Below are 18,022 nucleotides of genomic sequence, written 5' to 3'. Positions count from 1 at the left end.
AATATCAACATTTAAAATGAGGCGACAGGTGTGGCGGATGGGGCTCACAGACGATTAAAGAAAATACTATTCGGTTGATGTCTAGAAAGCTTTCCACGAATAAACCAATTGTGTATCTCACAAGAATTAACGGTACATAGGAAAAAAGTCGGCACCGATTCTTATCGGCGCATTTAATATATAAAGAGATTCTCAGGGGTATAATCTACCGACAAAATCTAATCAAAGGTACATAAGTCTCAATCTTCATCCGAATCTTCGTCTGAAACACTGAATTCTATATACGGTCTGAACTCCGGAAATTCTAACTCATGAGTTCATAGCTTCCTCAACTCGACCAAGTTGAAATGTCTGATTTATCTAACCAATTCTCCTCTCGAATTTAATATCATATGTCGAGTAATCCCAACAACACACTTATTTGGGTAATCATAAATCCTGGTCCAGATTAACTGCTTGGTGTATCCTACCTTGAAAGCTTTATCATGGTCAGAGAGATTCAGAATTTGCAAAACATTATCAGGGGTAATCGTCATCTCTACAAATGGAAGATGGAAGGTATCACTTTCCCCATACATTCTCTCAACAAAAGTGAAATGATGAAGGTATATATATATAGCGTCAGTTCGGAACCGAACCAATTTATGGGATCGTCCCCGGTGATTTATTGACGTACAAGTGTATTTAATTTAATTATAAAGACAAAGAAATATAACGGGTAAGTAGAGTAAATCACACGATACACAAGATTTTGTTAACGAGGAAAACTGCAAGGTAGAGAAACTCAATGACCTAGTCCAGTTTTGAATTCTCTCAGAATTAAGCCGTTATACAAGTTAACTACCGAAACTTCATATAGTTGAGACCAAGTAAACTACCCCTAGTTACTCAGTTCCTCCAGTATCCCTGAAGGAACATCCAATACTTATGTTTCACATACAAAGTTTTTTGAACAATAAAAATTGTTCACAACCTCAAAAGTGATAAGACCTATGAACATCCAATACTTGAGTTGATGCCTTCTTCTTTGTGATTCATCATATATTAAAGTCATACGACATTGTATTTCATTGGTGTTCTTCCGTTTTCAATCTTCAAGGATATTCAGTGAATTCTGATACTCAACTATCATGCTTTAATTTGGGCCGAGACTAACTTTAGTATATTATAAATCAAAATATAGTTTTGGTCATCTAATATCAACAACAAGCTTAACATACTAATACTAGTGGGTTCAATTGATAACCATAACATCGCCCATGGATAGTCTTATACATGGCCCATGCATCCGATCTTGTCTTATAATGTTTCTCCAGGATTTTCCCATTAATTATAACATCAAACTTATACGAGGATTTTTCTGCAAAAATTCCTGAACTACCACGATCGTCGCAATGACACAACCTCTAAGAAGCATGGGCCATGTTTATGGTAGTCATAAAAACAACAAACAGACAATGAAAACAAAGTTTGGTTAGAGTCTAACTCACAAAACCTCGTTTATTTCACCCCACAATCCGGTCGAGACACTATCGTACCCACGAAATATGATCAACAAAAATAGAGACCTGCTGCGGTCCATTCTATATCATGCAGTCCACCACATTTATAGAGAGGCCAACCAGACGGATGATGCACTAGGAAACCCGGCGACAGTCGTAAGTCGGCAGAGATTTTTTGAAAATAATTTTTGGAAATACGTTGACCTTCCTTTTTAAGATTATATGTAATTGATGATTCCACGGGTTCTAACGTGTCCACACATAATCTCTTTTTAGTTTAAATCAATATAATATAAAGAAAGACGAGGGATTGGATAGTTTAGTCGGAAAGAAGACATCTAGGTTAGTTTCAAGAAAACTGCTTAATAAATTGAATTCTGATGTTCTTACATTAAAGTGTGCAATAGTGGATAGCTAGATGGAATTGGAAAGCAGTAGGCGGTAGTACACGGATAACAAACAACATTTTAATGCTTTAAAAAAAAAAAGATTGTCAAGATAGTAAGAAAAATTAAAGTTTTGGGCCCAACCATGTGAGGCTCTAGGCAATAGCCTAGCTGACCTGGTCTATAAGACGGCTTTGATCATAAATACCAATTATTCCTTAAAAACCTGTCCGACTAAGATTCTACTGTGTATCTTATAGGCTCTTTTCATGCTGGCAGGTGATCAGGGTCCCAGGCGGGTACTACCATCACCAATGAAGTGCCCATCCCTGTAAGATTACCATTCTGATTCTACATGCTTAGCAGGGTCACCTTTTCTTGGTAGTAGTTGTTTATCCATTCTTTAATCACATTGATTTCAGATGTCCTTTGTTCTAATAACCAATCAGGATCTTCATTTGTCGCAGCACGTAGATCTATGTGATGTGCACCTGAACAAAACAAAAGTGAACTGTCTTTGTTGCTAACTAATGAAAAGAAACCAAGAAGGTAGGGAATTAACAGCATATATACAGTAAGGGGCACTCAAATTTTCTCCAGGGTTTTCGAAACATAATATATCTCGGCATTGTAAGTTTTGTATATCATGAAATAAAAATTAATCAACTTTTCGTAAAGGATAAAGAACTGCAAATATTCAGTGATCAACTCATAACTACAAGATACCAATGACTCAACATATATAATGATAGGACAGATCAGGTCAATAATTCACGGGAAGCGGAAACGATCATCCTTAAATGCTGTTCTTGTATACTGAGCACTACTTCAACCCAAGGCATTACTTTTAGCATCTATACAATATGACTAGAATGTAAGAAAGAGATCATTTGTGATCAGAACTAAAAATCAAAATCTAAATGACTATTTATATCTGGAAAGAGGTTAAATTTACATGTGGGATGAACAATAACTATCCAATCAACCATGCAGCTACACCTAAAGAGAACATGTATTGCATCCTACACCATTACCATCTTTGGTCACAAGTATCGACATGCACTTATTTCTGTTGCAGACAGGGGATTGAGACCTATAAAGGACTGATTTTTATGGAGGATCTACTCATATGCAAATCAGCCTCACCAAAACTTAGGTCACTAGAAAGAAATGGTCGAAGAGACAATATTTGTAGAGAGTACCTAGCTTTGTAACTAGAGCAATTACTGTTTCCGACACATTCTGCAGCACACTGCAAGAAACAAATACACAATAGAAGTCATCAAAATAGTCGGACGACTAACCCTGCGAACATCCACAGGATAGCAAGCACAGCTTATGCGTCAAATGGGTGGAAGAGCTCACCTTCCGCCACTCCAAGGATCCAAAAGCCCATTTGAGAAGATAATGTTACTTCCAAATGTTTTTAAAGTCGTCTTCAAATCCTTCACATATAAAGAACAATCTGTTAATTAGACTCTAAGGTTCAAGGGTTACATATGCTGCTAATATAAGGCAATCAGAGAGATAACAGGAATGATTCCCAAATTCTTTTCAGTTACTAAAAATTGTAGCTGAATTGATTGATTGAGAAAGAAAGGAACATTCTCCCAGGTTGGGGTTCTTACATGACCACCAAATTCAGTGGTAATCCATCGATTTCTTGGCTTGACAGCATAATCCTTAAAGCATTGATCTTGGAAAGAAGAGTAGTTATAATCATATGCCGGAAACATGCTGTTGTGTTTGCTACTGGACATAGGCATAACCATTTCAGTGCAAGCCTTCAAAATTAGAAATAGAAAAAAGAAAAGAACGAGTCAATATTACTTTATGAAAGACAACAATGAGATGTTTGCACCCAAGAACAGATGGAACACAGGAACTCTAAAAAATAATTGACCTGCCAGTCCCAACCACTCATTCCATGTGGATCATCTCCAAGGTCAAAGCAATCAACAGTTCCAGTATAGTTGTAATAGATGCTAACTCCTGAAAATATACGCTCTAGAACACCAGCTTCCTGAGGATGATCATCAATTTTCTTGCATACCTGGAAACAAAAATAGGAGAACACTCCTCATGCTTATTCAGCTAACAAATAGATGTTGTCCATACAAGTGACACACACATGATGTACAACTATTAAGCTATCAATCAAGGATCATATTGACAATTTTGAAGTCATTGACAATTAATAAAAGGAAAATTAAGTCAGATACTACCTTACACCTCACATTATTAAAAAAGCGAAAAGAGCTACACCACGTGACTCAACTGACCTCTTTGATGGGATTGGCAGGCAAAGGCATAAGAAATTCTGAAGGATAAGGGTAATCCACCATTGCCAAATAACTATAGGCCGAGCTCAACCAGTTTGACAGGTCATCAGTGCTATTCAATTTCCTGGATCCATTGAACTTCGACATTAAGTATTTCGAAAATAGAGGAAACAATTAACCCCATAATACTAGAAGTAATGCAAATTTCAAAACAATTAGATACCATAACTTACTGGCACAAGTGGAATGTTCTGGTTAGGTGTGATAAACCGTCAGCCTTCTTCCCCTCAGCTTCTATCGCCTCCCATGAATTCTTAATATAGTCAAAGCAGCTTACACTTTCACGCTGTCAAGATATGAGAAAATGCAAATTCATGTTACATTATACACAAATACACAACTAGTATGACATATCAACGAGAATAAACAACATATACAAACCTTGAAATCATTTGATACTATATCATAGAATGTTTCTGGAGGCACAATGTTTTCAAATTGCAGTATTGGTGCAGAAGAAGCAAGTGCTCCGATAGCAATATGTGGATACTTCAATCTCATCCACGCTGCTAACACTGATTGCACAACCAAATACAAAACCGTAACTTAATAACTAGCAAACTTCACTTTCACAGGCCCAAATTGATTCATTCATTTCAATATCAGAAAAATGTACACAAAATTTGTAAAGTTGTAATTCTTACTTCCACCATATGATCCACCAAACAACACAACAGGACATGCCTCAGCAGACAAATTTGTTTTCAAATCAGTCACTAAAACCGCAAAATCCGCTAATGCTTGTTCAGCAGTAAGATGTGCCAATGATGCAGAATCCTCATACGCCTTTTCTCTACTTCCATACGGCATTGATTTCCCATAGTACCGATGCTGCCAACAAACAAAATACGAACCTCTATAACATTTCATCATCATTCTAGACATAGATGCCTGTTATATTATCTATAAATGAAATGAAACTGAAATTTCAATTTTACTTACTTCAGGGAAAACAACCATAGCACCAAACCGAGGAGCAATTTCCCAAACAAAACCAGTATTAGAAGCAAACCATTCAATATCACCTTCATTTCCACAGTATAAGAAAATTGGACCTAATCGTTTAGGACCTGACCAGTGATCAGTACTGATAAGATACCTTTGCTGAAAAGTTGGGAGGTCTGAGAAACTGAAATGATCAAGTGTTTGTGTGTAGTATTTGGTTTCATATTGGTATGGTTTTTGTTGAATCTTTTGAGCAAATTTTCCGAGGAAACCAGGGTTTGATTTCTGAAAATTTGATGATGCTGTTAATTGAAATGATGAAAGGAGGAAATAGAAGAAGAAGAAGATGAAGAGTAGAATTGAGGAATTTATGGAGGTGGATTTTGGCATAGTGGATTTTGAGTGTTGAGAACTGATTTTGACTGGGATTTAATTCAGGGACTGTGTTTGGGAACCCACTTCTTCGGTTCGGTTTGGTTGTTGAACTGTACTTGGGATTGAAGTTGTAAATTGGTTCTATGTTTAAATTACCGGATACTCTAGTTCCAGCTCCTATCATGCTATAAGGGGTAACCGATTCTGTCAATCCTGTTAAACACTGCACTCGCCTCAATGTCTTAAAACGGTCGATTTAGCCGGATGATAGTAGTAATCCTGAGGTGAAAATAGTTACAGGAACCGGCTGTTTAGTGTTTTCCCAGCCTATGAACGGAATTCGGCTAGTTGTTGTTGGGTGCAATAATCAAAAATAAGGAAAAATTAAATAAGCAAAAGTTATTAATACTTAGCTCATTTATAATAGAAGTGATCGATTTGATGAAACGGACGAGCTCCCCATATCTCCGCAACAATAACAAGGCAAAACTTTGGAAAAACAGAGTGAGTCACGTGTTCAACACGTTGCCTTAATACATCAGCGCCCAGCTACACTCAAGAGTGATGCTATAGCCCTCACAGAACGGATATCTCCAGGATAAAACACCCTACTACTAGCATATGTAGTAGATGCTCAACTTGAGCTTGGCAACTCCGAAAAAAACCATAAAGGAAAATCTCGAACACTTGAGAAAACAATATAAAATGTTTTTTCCCTTAGGGATCCCTCTAAATATAGAACAACCCCTTTCCCATAGATTTTACAAAAGTAGTGAATTTGTTTATATAATTGACAAATACAACTTAAGAAGAAAAACTCCCCGATGTGGGACTAAAAGGTTTATATAGTTTCTTAAAACTACTAAAAATTGGAAACTCTACAATGTGGGACTAATAAGTTTCATTCACAAAAGAACACAATAAATTATAATTTTTATTAAAACTTTGAAAAATTATTTTTTATTAATCGTTTTCCAACAATCCCCCACATAAATGAAAACTCAATAAAACATGAAAACACAGATAGATCTTGGTAAATCAACATCCCAATCTCAGGATCCAAACAGACTGATCGTGCAAGTGTTGAAATCATACTAGTCATTTCTACGTCCTCTCCCTCACACAAAAGTGTGTTGACCCCAGGGTCATACTATGGATTGCACAAATCATAATAGTATTGAGATCTTTCATCTTTAGTTCTCACATGGTGAGACTATAGGTATCTTTCACCAAAGTGAAAAAGCATGAACTAGTGAACCCTTAGTGGCCTTTAGGTCCTAAGTTCCAGTAATACGAAAACCATCAAAACGAAATTCACATAAAAAGCGCAGGAAATACCATTTTAGGCAGAGGTGTCCATGAGGTCTTGAACCTTTGCTTAGTGAGATATTACCGGAATTACTTGCTAGAGACAGTGAACTATGTCTTGAACTACTAGCATTTGATGTAATTCGCGATAACAACCACGGGTGATATCTCCAAGGTTGCTTCCAAGCTCATGCCGTTTTGTCCAATTTGGCCCTGGACATATCCTGTTTCTCAGAATGCTCTAGAGAATCAAAGCTCATATTCTCATAGGAAGCAGACCACTTCCTCATTCAGATAGGTGAGTTTCCATAAAGAGTGTTACTGCTACAACCCACTTCAATCTTAAATTGAAACTACAGAATTCATTAAGACTTCTTAAAAGTCATCCTTCACATGCAGTCACACTATCACGTCTACATCATAGGGAAGGGACAGAGGATAAAATTCTCTGATAGTGTTTACCTTTACCCACCACAAATTAGTTGTCTCATTCGAAACCTTGATCTTGGGATCTCCAATCAGCAAGGTTGAGTATCCTTCATGGCAAGTTTAATTTATGACCTTAAGCCCCTTCCCCCTCGATGCATTTCTAACTATCTCTTGGGATAAACCTTTCGTCAAAGGTTGCACGATATTCTCCTTGGACTTTATCCAATCAAGGGAAATAACGCCGATTGAGATTAGCTATTTTCAGCTTTATCTATTATAGCTTGGCTAACACAATGTATAGATATAGCTGGCACAGGCCTATGCCAGAGAGGAATGTCTTCTAAAAAGAATCTTAGGCACTCGCCCCCCTCTAGTGCTTTATCTAACTCAATACTCTCAGATTCCATAATGAATTGAGCAATATATGTTTGTTTGTAAATCTTCCAAAAACAAACCCTCATGCTAGAGTGAAACATATTCACTCGTAGACTTAGACTCCTCTGAGTCAACTATCCAGTTTACATCACAAAGTCCCTCAAGGACAGCAAGATACCTTTCATAAATCAAATAAAAGGTAATAGAGTATTTTAGGTACCATAATACTCTACTCAGTGCATCTGAATGCTATTGCTCCGGACTACAATTGTATCTACTTAACTTACTCACAATATAGGTAATGTCTGGACTCTTACAGTTCATTAAATTCATCGGACATCCTATAACTCTTGAGTATTCAAGTTAAGATACTCCATGACCCTTTTTTCTTGAGTCTACAAGAATAATCGTACGGAGTACAAGCAGGCTTACAATCACACTGATTGTATCTCTTAAGTACAAATTCAACATAATGAGAATGACTAAGACTACATATGTTAGATTATTTTCTAACCCTCATCCCTAAGATTACATCAACAGGCCTTAGTCTTTCAAGTCAACGTTCTCATTCATCGCATGTTTTTAGTGGAATTAATCACATCTATGTTTGTATCAAGTATAAGCATATCATCAACATACAAGTATACAATCACACAGGCATCCTTAACAAGTTACTTGTAAACATACTTGTCAGATTCATTAACTTAAATCCACTACACATTATCACATGATCAAATTTTCCATGTCACTGTTTACGTGCTTATTTTATAAACCATACAAAATTTGTTCCACTTACAAACTTTGTCATCATAACCTTTCACAACAAAGTCCTCGGGTTGGTCTATGTAAATTTATTTATCTAATTCACGATTTTAGAAAAGTTGTCTTAACATCCATCTGATGTATCTCTAATTTTTTTTATGACAGCAATAATAATTAGAATCTCAACAGAAGTAAATCTCGTCACATGTGAATAAGAATCAAGGAAATATACACCTTCTTTTAGTTTATAGCCTTTAACTGCCAACTTAGCCTAATATTTTTCCACAGTTCCATATACCTAATGTTTCCTCTTAAAGACTCATTTACATCTCATGGTCTTACTCTCTGAAGGTAAACTAGAAACCTCCCAAGTCAGGTTCCGACGGACTGATTCCATTTCACTAAATGAAGTTTCTTATCAGAATGGGGTTTCAGTAGATAACAAGGCTTCTTTACAAATCCAGGGATTAGACTAAGCTAAGCATGTTATGAAGTCGGCTTCACAAGAAGTCTCAAGTCTAATTGTTTTACTTCTCTTAGGCTCAACCTTAACTTCATCTTCCTTTAAAATAAGTTCTGACTATTTGACAATAAATCTAGGGGATCAACAACACATCTCTAATGAGGTACAGGTTTAAAAATAAACATGTTCAATGAACCCAGCATCCCTAGATTATGTAATAGTATTCACAACAAAGTCAGAAAAATCACACCAAAGTATGAAAAATCAGAACACACAACCAAAAATCTATATGTAGAAGTATACTCAGCATACCCTATATGAAGACACAATCAACATTTTTGGTTTCTATCTAGTTCTTTTAAGAAGAGAAATGACAATCTTAGTCAAACACCCCCACACTTTGACGCATTCATAAGAAGGTCATCTACCTTTCCATAAATCATATGGAGTTTTATCTGATCCTTAAGAGTACTATATTCAGGATATATACTAGTTAAGAGGACTGCCTCCCCCCACAAGGCCGCAGGTAATCCTGAACTAATCAACATGGCATTTATCATCTTCTTAAGGATACAATTGTTATGTTCAAGGCTTCTAATTGGTTTTGAACTTCAAGTTTATACATCTTAAGGCTTCTAAGGCATCATCCTTATCCCTAAGAAAGTATACAAGATAGTACCTCGTACAATCATCCACGAAAGTTATAAACCATCTTTTATCATAGTGGTTTTGGGTTGAACTCATGTCAACTAGGCCTAACTGAATTAATTCTAAGGGCTTAGAATTACTCTGGACATTTGTGCTAAAAGATTTTATAGCATATTCATTTCACTTTTGTGTTCAAGATCCTAACTAAATTTGGGTACGTAGCCTATGCTAGGCAGTTTATGTATTGACTTATAATTTTACTGTTCCAAGTCTACCATGCAAAACATTCAAAGACACACACAAAAAAAGCACAAGAATCAACTATGTTCACTTCATCAGATTTTCCTTTAAACTTATATAGACCCTAAGTCCTATAATTGTTGCCGAAAAAATCAATGCCCTTATTTATAACAAGTTTTCCACATTTAATTAAGATCTTCAATCTTTTACCATCTTCAAGAGAACAAGATACAAGATTCTTTCATATGCTCGGAACATGAAAACTTCATTCAGTGTGAGAATATTACAGATATGAGCTTATGCTCGACCTTTCCCTTTTATGCAACCTCTGTCGCAGATGAGTTACTACTCATATAGAGTTTCTCGACATCCCTTATCCTCTGATAAGAGGTGAACAGGTCTCTGTTTCAATAAACATACTTAGTGGCTCCAGAGTCCACCCACCAGTCTCTCACATTAGTTATTAAAATAACTTCCGACATCATGTCAATGAACTCTTTCTAATTTGTTTCAACTAAATTAGCATTAACTTTCTACTTATTAAGGTTTTTTGTTGTCTACACTTTACTGCCGCATCGCCAGGAATTTTACAAACATAACAATCACTCTTAATTAAAGTAATGTCGGATTCAGTTTTACGAAACATACCTTTCTTATGAAGACTACGCTTAGAGTTGTGTTTGATGTTCTCTCCTTTGTCAGCTTTTGAAGACTTGTGTTCATCCACATGCGCCTGTTAGCCATGTTCCTTTTCAATTTCATGTCACAAACTTCGTTTATACTCTGATCACGGACACGGTAATTTCCCAATCACTTAATACACCACATCTTACAAACCTTAGTTCAGATAAAATATGAGTTTTCAAGATAATATCTAGATTTGTAAACTTCGTGTGAACCACCATATCAAAAAACTCATGGTTACCCCATAAAAACTACTTTAGTTAACAACAAAATTCTGCCCGTCAGAATTTCTCAGGAACGTTTCTCTGTTTTGTAAAATATCAAAAAAATACTTTTACAACTCCAAAAATTCTGAAATTTTACTTGGGTAACTATCAGGATGTCTACTACGTTGTGTCAAAAGGGCTCATAGAAAGTTCTTCTAGGTTAAGAGATAAACTCAAAACTCTACAGCTGACCAAAAATTCGTTTTTGTTTTTCACTCCACAATTAACATCCATGATTCACAAACCAACCAACCATTTTCGATTATTACAAATTCTAATGTCTTAAGATTGTTGGGTGCAATAATCAAAAATAAGGAAAAACCAAATAAGCAAAAGTTATTGATACTTAGCTCCTTTATAATAGAAGTGATCGATTTGATGAAACGGACGAGCTCCCCATATCTCCACAACAGCAACAAGGCAAAACTTTGGATTAACAGAGTGAGTCACGTGTTCAACACGTTGCCCTTAATACATTAGCGCCCGGCTACACACAAGAGTGATGCTATAGCTCTTATAGGACGGATATCTCCAAAATAAAACACCCTACTACACCTACTACTAGCATATGTAGTAGATGCTCAACTTGAGCTTGGCAACTCCGAAAAAAACCATAAAGGAAAATCTCGAACACTTGAGAAAACAATATAAAATGTTTTTTCCCTTAGGGGTCCCTCTAAATATAGAGGAACCCCTTTCCCATACATTTTACAAAAGTAGTGAATTTGTTTATATAATTGTCAAATACAACTTAAGAAGAAAAACTCCCCGATGTGGGACTAAAAGGTTTATATAGTTTCTTAAAACTACTAAAAATTGGAAACTCCACAATGTGGGACTAATAAATTTCATTCACAAAAGACAACAATAAATAATTTTTATTAAAACTTTAAAAAATTATATTTTATTAATCGTTTTCCGACAGTTATCATGGTATTTAATTCTTGGTTTCATTCATGGCCAGCCTTTGTGAAGCCAATCGAGTCTTGTTTTTTTGGTCCAAAATCTTTACAATGCCATTATCATTTATCGCTTGTCGGTTTTCAAGTAGGAGGCATTTTGATTACATCCTAAAAGAGAAGGACCATATAGTTCTAAATTTACATGCATTGCGCCAGGTTTCTCACATTAGTCATAGATTTGCCAACAGGTCTAATGGCTAGCTAGGGGTCCTAGTAAATGAACTGAAATTTCACATATTCGATCAAAATAATTTCGTATCTAATACAACAATGATTTGTCAATATACAGCAAGCTCAGCGTTGTCACACAGAATGTGAGAAAGTAACTGTAACTCTATCAAGTACCACAAGCTGTAGCACCGTTTGACTGCATCAGTGTCCCATGCAATGATGCAAAACAATAAAAGGTTCTTGAGCCTTGCCCTAATATCCTACTAACATTAAGATTAGTTTTCATGTTGCTTGGTTGTATAAATCCTGCTCACTACCAAATTAAACGCGAATTTCATAAAAGTGAGCACAGATTTAAAGAGCTACAGAACTACAAAAAATGTGGTTCATTTAAAACTTAAACAGTCTTTCATCTTGAAATACTTGCCAAAAAAACATATACATAACCTCCTAGCTATGACAATATCTTACATTTAAAACCATACGTTCAGATACAACAAATACATGGCACATTATCCATGTCAGGTCATTGTGAACATCAGTGAATACATAAAAACCTTATCCCGCCCAGGTTATTATATCATGCTAGCAGGTGATCAGGGGCCTAGGCGATAACTGCCGTCGCCGATGAAGTGACCATCCATATAAAGTGCGGTGTTTGGTTGATGTAACCCACCATCCATCACTACGAATTGCATATCTTCAGATGGTTTCCAATGTCGTTTCCTTTGGTTTATAAACCAATTATTGATTTGTTTCTGGTCCAAACCAGTAGTTTCAGCCAAGGCTACCTTCTCGGACTCCTGTAGTATTATCAAAAAACACATAAATCTTCACTGGTTTCCCAAGCAAACGGAAACTTGAAAAAAAATATATCAAATGAAATAAATATCCTTCTTTCCTTACCAAAATAGATCTGAGCTAAATGCATCATATTTTAAAAGGTTGAGATTCTTTAGGTTTAATGAACAAGATAGTTAACATACCGATGGATATGGCCATTTGTAGTGTAATTCCCACCAATTCAGTAGCTTCTGTCTAGCATCCTTTGGCAGTTTCCCTTTCTTTTTCTTCTTAGAAAGTTCTTGTTTCAGACTGCTCAAGTAACCACTATACTTCTTCAATAGGTGATTCTTTAGCTCTCTGTCTTCAGCTCGAGGATCAATTTCTGGGAGTTCAGCTTCACCCCCACTATTATTATCTTGGTCATCTTCAGATGAACCAACCCCTTCACACTTTTCATCTGCATGGATCAAGTTATCAGTATCAGAAAAAAATGAAAATGTAAGATACAAGCTGACAAATGCTAGGTGTTCATTGTAGTATCTCCCGAAATTTTATATACCAGCAACAATCAAGATACAAGGTTCTATCTCGATACCCACCCCTTGCAAGTATCATGACCCATACTTTTCCGACCAATACGGGTCAAGAACTGAAAATAAATTGCAGTCTAAAGAGATGAAGTTGTGAATAATTCACTATGATGTTCGTTGCAATATAACTGAAAATGGATGATCACTCGTATATCCACCACAACCTTGTTCCCACTAGAATTGAAGAGCTTAAGATGGCATAGCAATGATTGACATTAGAAGGCGCAAAATAATAAATTCCGCTCCCACTACTTGAGGACATACATGGTGGAGAATTAGATCATATACCAACTAGAAATAGCTAACAAGACTCGATATAAAACATGAGCTGAACTCAACAGTCAAGGAATCTCGCAGGAATAAAGTTGTCTAGAGGATTATTTTTCAATAACAATGCTGAGGAAAATGATAACCCCTACATGCAGTAGAGAAATTGATGCAGACTAATGCATAATGGAGACTGATATATACATATAAGAATGAAACTTTTTAAAGTTGGTGGTGAAGACAGCCATAATTGTTAGCATTCTTTTGCGAAATCCAATTATATATATAACACAATCTGCATATTCCTTGCATCTCCATCAGTCCAAGCTTTCAGTCAAAAGATCAGCATAAGTATATAAATGTGATCTAACTTATTTAAGTCGCAAACAGAATCTCTAACATATATTGGTACTTAGCAGCACAGAATACTGAAAGTGACATAGAAATATCAACCATTTAGGGGATAAACACAATTTTATATCAGTCATTACTAGTGGTTCGTCACATGGTTGAATAACACTAAGAACCAGTTGGAGAGTTTTGAAACCATTATTATCTCCCCGAAAGTTTTATATGTCAGAGATGAGTACATAAAGTTTTACATGCTTAAAGTTATCACAATACAGCCTAACATTTGAGACCAAATTCTTACGATAAGCTTGTCATACAGTAAAGAGTATATAAGAGTATTTAACTAGTACTTCTTGCTAATGCATTATTCAGATCTGTAGGGTTGTGATTATGCCAAACACATGAACGCAAAGTAAATTATATGCTTCACTTCTTCAAACAAGAATTTGATCAACGCTTGTGTTTAGGATTTCAACACCTCTAGTCCATGAATTATCTGTTTGACGTACACTTGTGATACCTCTGACAAATCCTTAGCTGACACCTCTTTCCTAGAGAGAAACCAAGCTGTCCCGTTGTTGACATTCGTTAATACGCCATCTCTTTCTCATTTTGTTTAGAAACACCTTAAAGAAACATTTAAAGAAGACCACGAGTTTGCCAGTGCATTTTGCGTACCAAATTGATCCCTCATGATAGGTACATTCTAGCAATGCAGCTTATAGAGCAGTTTTTCTGCAACCGGTCTTCTAACTCAAACGATAACTACTGACTCTGATGATAGGTAAAAAATCCTCAATGAATTGATGCTCAATGTTTCACGAATCACTATATTTCATGAGTGATGATGCATTAGGAATCAAATACAAAGTAGGGTAAAGCATAGAGCTGAGTCACTTAGCACATTTGAAACTAAAAATTTAAAGAAACAAAAACGAGAAAGATTAAATAAAAAAATTAGTCAATACCCATAAACAGCTGTATGAACCCACAATCAGTTAACACCAAAATAGCTTGCCCTATTTAGAATGAGCAGAACCCTACTGCAGTGTAGAAACAAAAGTTTGCACAGATATAAACTAGGAAAGATGAGTGCTGACTTTTTTGCATGAGAAGAGAACCTATCAATATACAGTATAGTGGGAAACCATTTAACTTATTGTCTCACTCACACTCTCTGTTTAAATAGTATCCCTAAAGTAGCAGTAGTAGTAGTCCACAAGCATACCTAAACAGAGGTGATCCATAACTTCTTTTTTCCATATAGGAATAGAACCTATGAAGAATCTAATAGAACTACCACTACGCATAAATGAAACCCTAGTTATAGCTCATTCAGGTGCTATTATATTATTCAAAATTACTGTATTTCATAACAATCAAAGGAAAGAAAACAAAAATTAATTCCACCATGCAAATACTAAACCCAAAAACATGGAACCTATAATAGTATTTTTTCTACATTAAACAACAAACAAACAAAAATTAATAGTCTACTAGCTATGAAAATACTAGTATAAATCAACCAAATCCAACCTTAAAACTTTAAACGAAAAAGTCCAACATACATTCTTTACAATACTTAGGATAAATTATTGTTTTGTGTTTATTAAGTGCATGTTTATTAATTCATTTAGATTCGGATATTTCAGATCAGTGCCGAGTTCAGTGAACTACTCATAGTCTACTGAAAGGTTTTGTGCTATTCCAAAGGTTTATGTTTTACAGGTGATCAGTATATTTTAATGAGTGCTCAAAGATCTACTAAGTATAGCTAGCATATGTGTTTTATTCTGAAGAAATTTATGGACAAATAAATGGTGTAAAGATTTGGAAGGAATCCACCTGACATAAGTAGTTCAAGTGTATGGTACTCGGAAATTGTAGTAGCTAGTGTGGTGCTAATATTAATGCGGCTTCGGGACAGTATCCGATGTTGTTTAGCACTTACTCAATTTCTTAATTATATTGTCCTTCATTAAACAATTAATTGATCTGATTTTCTTTTACTTTGGGAAACAACGACAATGATCAGAGAGAGAGAGGATCTTAGACTGGACTCACTAGAGAAAGAGAGAATCAATTAGCAGCTGGTAGGAACTAGGAATAAAAATATGTTGTGTTTACATCATAAGATCTTCTTAATTAAAATATCCTAGTAACAACATCCTCTTTTGTTGTTCTTAGTAACTGAACCAAATCTATAATGTAATGTAAGAAGAAATGTCAGTCAAAGTTAACCTCACCAAACAAAACAGTTTTCCCACAACTAGAAATTCTCAACTGATGACAGAAAGAGAGAGGGGTGAGAAGGAGAGAGCAGAGACAGAGATATGCAAAGACAGAGGGGAAGAGAGTACCAGTGAAGACACGAATAGGTCCATTAGTGACAAGGGTATTGAGTTGAGCTTCAATCCTTCTCATGAAATCCATAGCATCTTGTAATGGTCTTGTTAATTCCTCTCGATATTTCACTAGCATATCGTAGTAGGCTTCCTACAGATTAACATTAATATTAATCCTTGATGAGTACAGTAGGGAAAATATTATAGCAAACTCAAAATTGATTAGCTAGGGTTAATACATTAAGATTTTAGTATATGGAGTAGTATATCTTTACACACCATGAATTGATCAAGTTCTGGATCTATTGCTGCTGATGAAGAAGAAGATGCATCTCTATTAATCAATGAAGATTTTTGCCTTGCGACAAACTCCTGTTTAGCATGTGTAAGTCTTGCAACTACTTCTTGTGGTGCTCCTACCTGTAAAATTATCCATATGATAAGTCAAAATCAAGTAATCTACTAATATCTGTCTCTATGTATAATATTTCATGGTGAAGTGTATTCTCGTGTGGTTTATAGGATAGAGTAGGAATTTAGGGGTAATTAATTAATTAATTAATTTGGAGATTTTATTACCTTCTGACAATCCATGTAAGCTTCTAAAAGGTTCGAATATTGAGGATGAGTAATTATCTTGGCTTTAATGGCTTCCAAATTATTGTTACTATTATTAAACCCTCCTCCTTGTTGCCTTTGTTGTTGTTGCTCCTGGTGATGCTGTTGAACTGTTTCTTGTTGTGGGTTCCCGTGTCCTCCTCCTCTCATTAGAGAAGGGTAATAAAATTCTTGATGATTCTGAATTTGTTGTTGATGTTGTTGTTGATGTTGTTGTTGAGAATAAGTAGCACCTACAGCTTCTGTCTTCACAATAGGATGATGATGAGCTTGTTCATGCTGATGATGATGATGTTGGAGATGAGAAAGGAAATTTATATTGTTAGACTGATGTTGATGATGATCATCGTCTCCTTCTGCTGTTGACCCTGATTGAAGATGAAAAGCAGTACTGATGGTGGCTAGATTATTATTATTATTATGATGATGTTGAGAAACAATAGGTGTTGTATATAAGAAACTATTCCCCCTTGGTGTTGATGATGTATTCTGCTCATCCATTTGTGAATAATCCTCCATTATCTCTAGACTACAAAAACAAAACCCTAATTATTCTATGATATTCTGGGAGAGAGAATGAAACCCTACTTGATCTCTGCAGATAATAATTATTGATTAGAACTTTGATGAGCCATGAGGACCAAAACCGCAGCTACTACTTATTTCTCTGCAAGTTTAAGTTTTAGAATGGGATATTGTTGTAAAGAAGATAGATGCAGTAGTAGTAGTACTAGCTAGATCATAATTGAACGGCGTAGATGAAAAGTGTAAAATAACTCTTCTCTTTTTTTCTCAGTTGATGATCACTATATGGCTACAGTAAAAACATTGTATATAAATAGATGATCACTTCAAGACAGAAGAGAAACAAGAACTACAGAGAGAAAGAAAAGAGAGATACATCTCAATTCTCAATGATCTGGTATTTGTTATGATATATGGTTGGTTGTAAAAAGAGAGAAAGAAAGAGAGAAGCGTCGGTAGGTCAGAGAGGACCGGCAACGGCTCCGTGTCTAAGTGGGTTGACAAGACGTTAATCACTCTTTCTTTCCTGAAATTGAAAAAATAATAAAATATATGCGGAAAATAAAGCAATATTGATTACACATAGAAAGAAATAGAGAAAAAGAATTAGTAATTAAAATGAATAAGTATAAGTCTTTCTTTTTCATTAGAGATCATTAGAGATAAGCAGAATCTTAATGAT

At 35.5% G+C, this 18,022-nt stretch overlaps 2 protein-coding genes across 3 annotated transcripts; both read right to left on the bottom strand.

The window, feature by feature from the left end:
- Positions 1-1,845: 1,845 nt before the first annotated feature.
- Positions 1,846-5,655, bottom strand: LOC113288479 (lysosomal Pro-X carboxypeptidase-like). 2 transcript variants are annotated; one of them, XM_026537527.1, is made up of 10 exons: positions 5,173-5,655; positions 4,875-5,061; positions 4,612-4,745; positions 4,404-4,516; positions 4,171-4,294; positions 3,792-3,941; positions 3,517-3,672; positions 3,254-3,333; positions 3,091-3,140; positions 1,846-2,379 (listed from the first exon to the last, which is right to left on the bottom strand). In XM_026537527.1, the coding sequence occupies exons 1-10, from the start codon at positions 5,563-5,565 to the stop codon at positions 2,240-2,242; spliced, it is 1,527 nt and encodes a 508-aa protein (XP_026393312.1). In that variant the 5' UTR covers positions 5,566-5,655; the 3' UTR covers positions 1,846-2,239. The 2 variants fall into 2 exon arrangements, with proteins under 2 accessions (XP_026393312.1, XP_026393313.1); XM_026537528.1 differs by lacking the exon at positions 1,846-2,379 and adding an exon at positions 2,792-2,981 and having other exon boundaries at positions 3,041-3,140.
- Positions 5,656-12,221: 6,566 nt separating this feature from the next.
- LOC113288478 (homeotic protein knotted-1-like) lies at positions 12,222-17,730 on the bottom strand. The gene is made up of 5 exons (XM_026537526.1): positions 16,777-17,730; positions 16,477-16,617; positions 16,213-16,348; positions 12,845-13,101; positions 12,222-12,661 (listed from the first exon to the last, which is right to left on the bottom strand). Exons 1-5 carry the CDS (start codon positions 17,332-17,334, stop codon positions 12,455-12,457), a joined length of 1,299 nt encoding a protein of 432 aa, XP_026393311.1. The 5' UTR covers positions 17,335-17,730; the 3' UTR covers positions 12,222-12,454.
- Positions 17,731-18,022: the final 292 nt, after the last annotated feature.

This window comes from Papaver somniferum, chromosome 6, assembly GCF_003573695.1.
Source record: "Papaver somniferum cultivar HN1 chromosome 6, ASM357369v1, whole genome shotgun sequence".
Lineage (NCBI taxonomy): Eukaryota > Viridiplantae > Streptophyta > Magnoliopsida > Ranunculales > Papaveraceae > Papaver > Papaver somniferum.
Note: the sequence above shows the minus strand (reverse complement) of the source record. Positions and strands in the feature narration are given on the sequence as shown.

What these genes read in the sequence shown, in the direction of transcription:
- LOC113288479 (XM_026537527.1), bottom strand. Translation starts at nt 5,565, where the DNA reads ATGCCAAAATCCACCTCCATAAATTCCTCAATTCTACTCTTCATCTTC. An exon ending in TAGTATCAAATGATTTCAAG is followed by an intron (nt 4,517 to 4,611) that starts GTTTGTATATGT and finishes ATATCTTGACAG; the next exon opens with CGTGAAAGTGTAAGCTGCTT. An exon ending in TGCTCTAGTTACAAAGCTAG is followed by an intron (nt 2,380 to 3,090) that starts GTACTCTCTACA and finishes TGTTTTGTTCAG; the next exon opens with GTGCACATCACATAGATCTA.
- LOC113288478 (XM_026537526.1), bottom strand. Translation starts at nt 17,334, where the DNA reads ATGGAGGATTATTCACAAATGGATGAGCAGAATACATCATCAACACCA. An exon ending in CTTACATGGATTGTCAGAAG is followed by an intron (nt 16,618 to 16,776) that starts GTAATAAAATCT and finishes ATAATTTTACAG; the next exon opens with GTAGGAGCACCACAAGAAGT. An exon ending in CAGAACTTGATCAATTCATG is followed by an intron (nt 16,349 to 16,476) that starts GTGTGTAAAGAT and finishes GTTAATCTGTAG; the next exon opens with GAAGCCTACTACGATATGCT.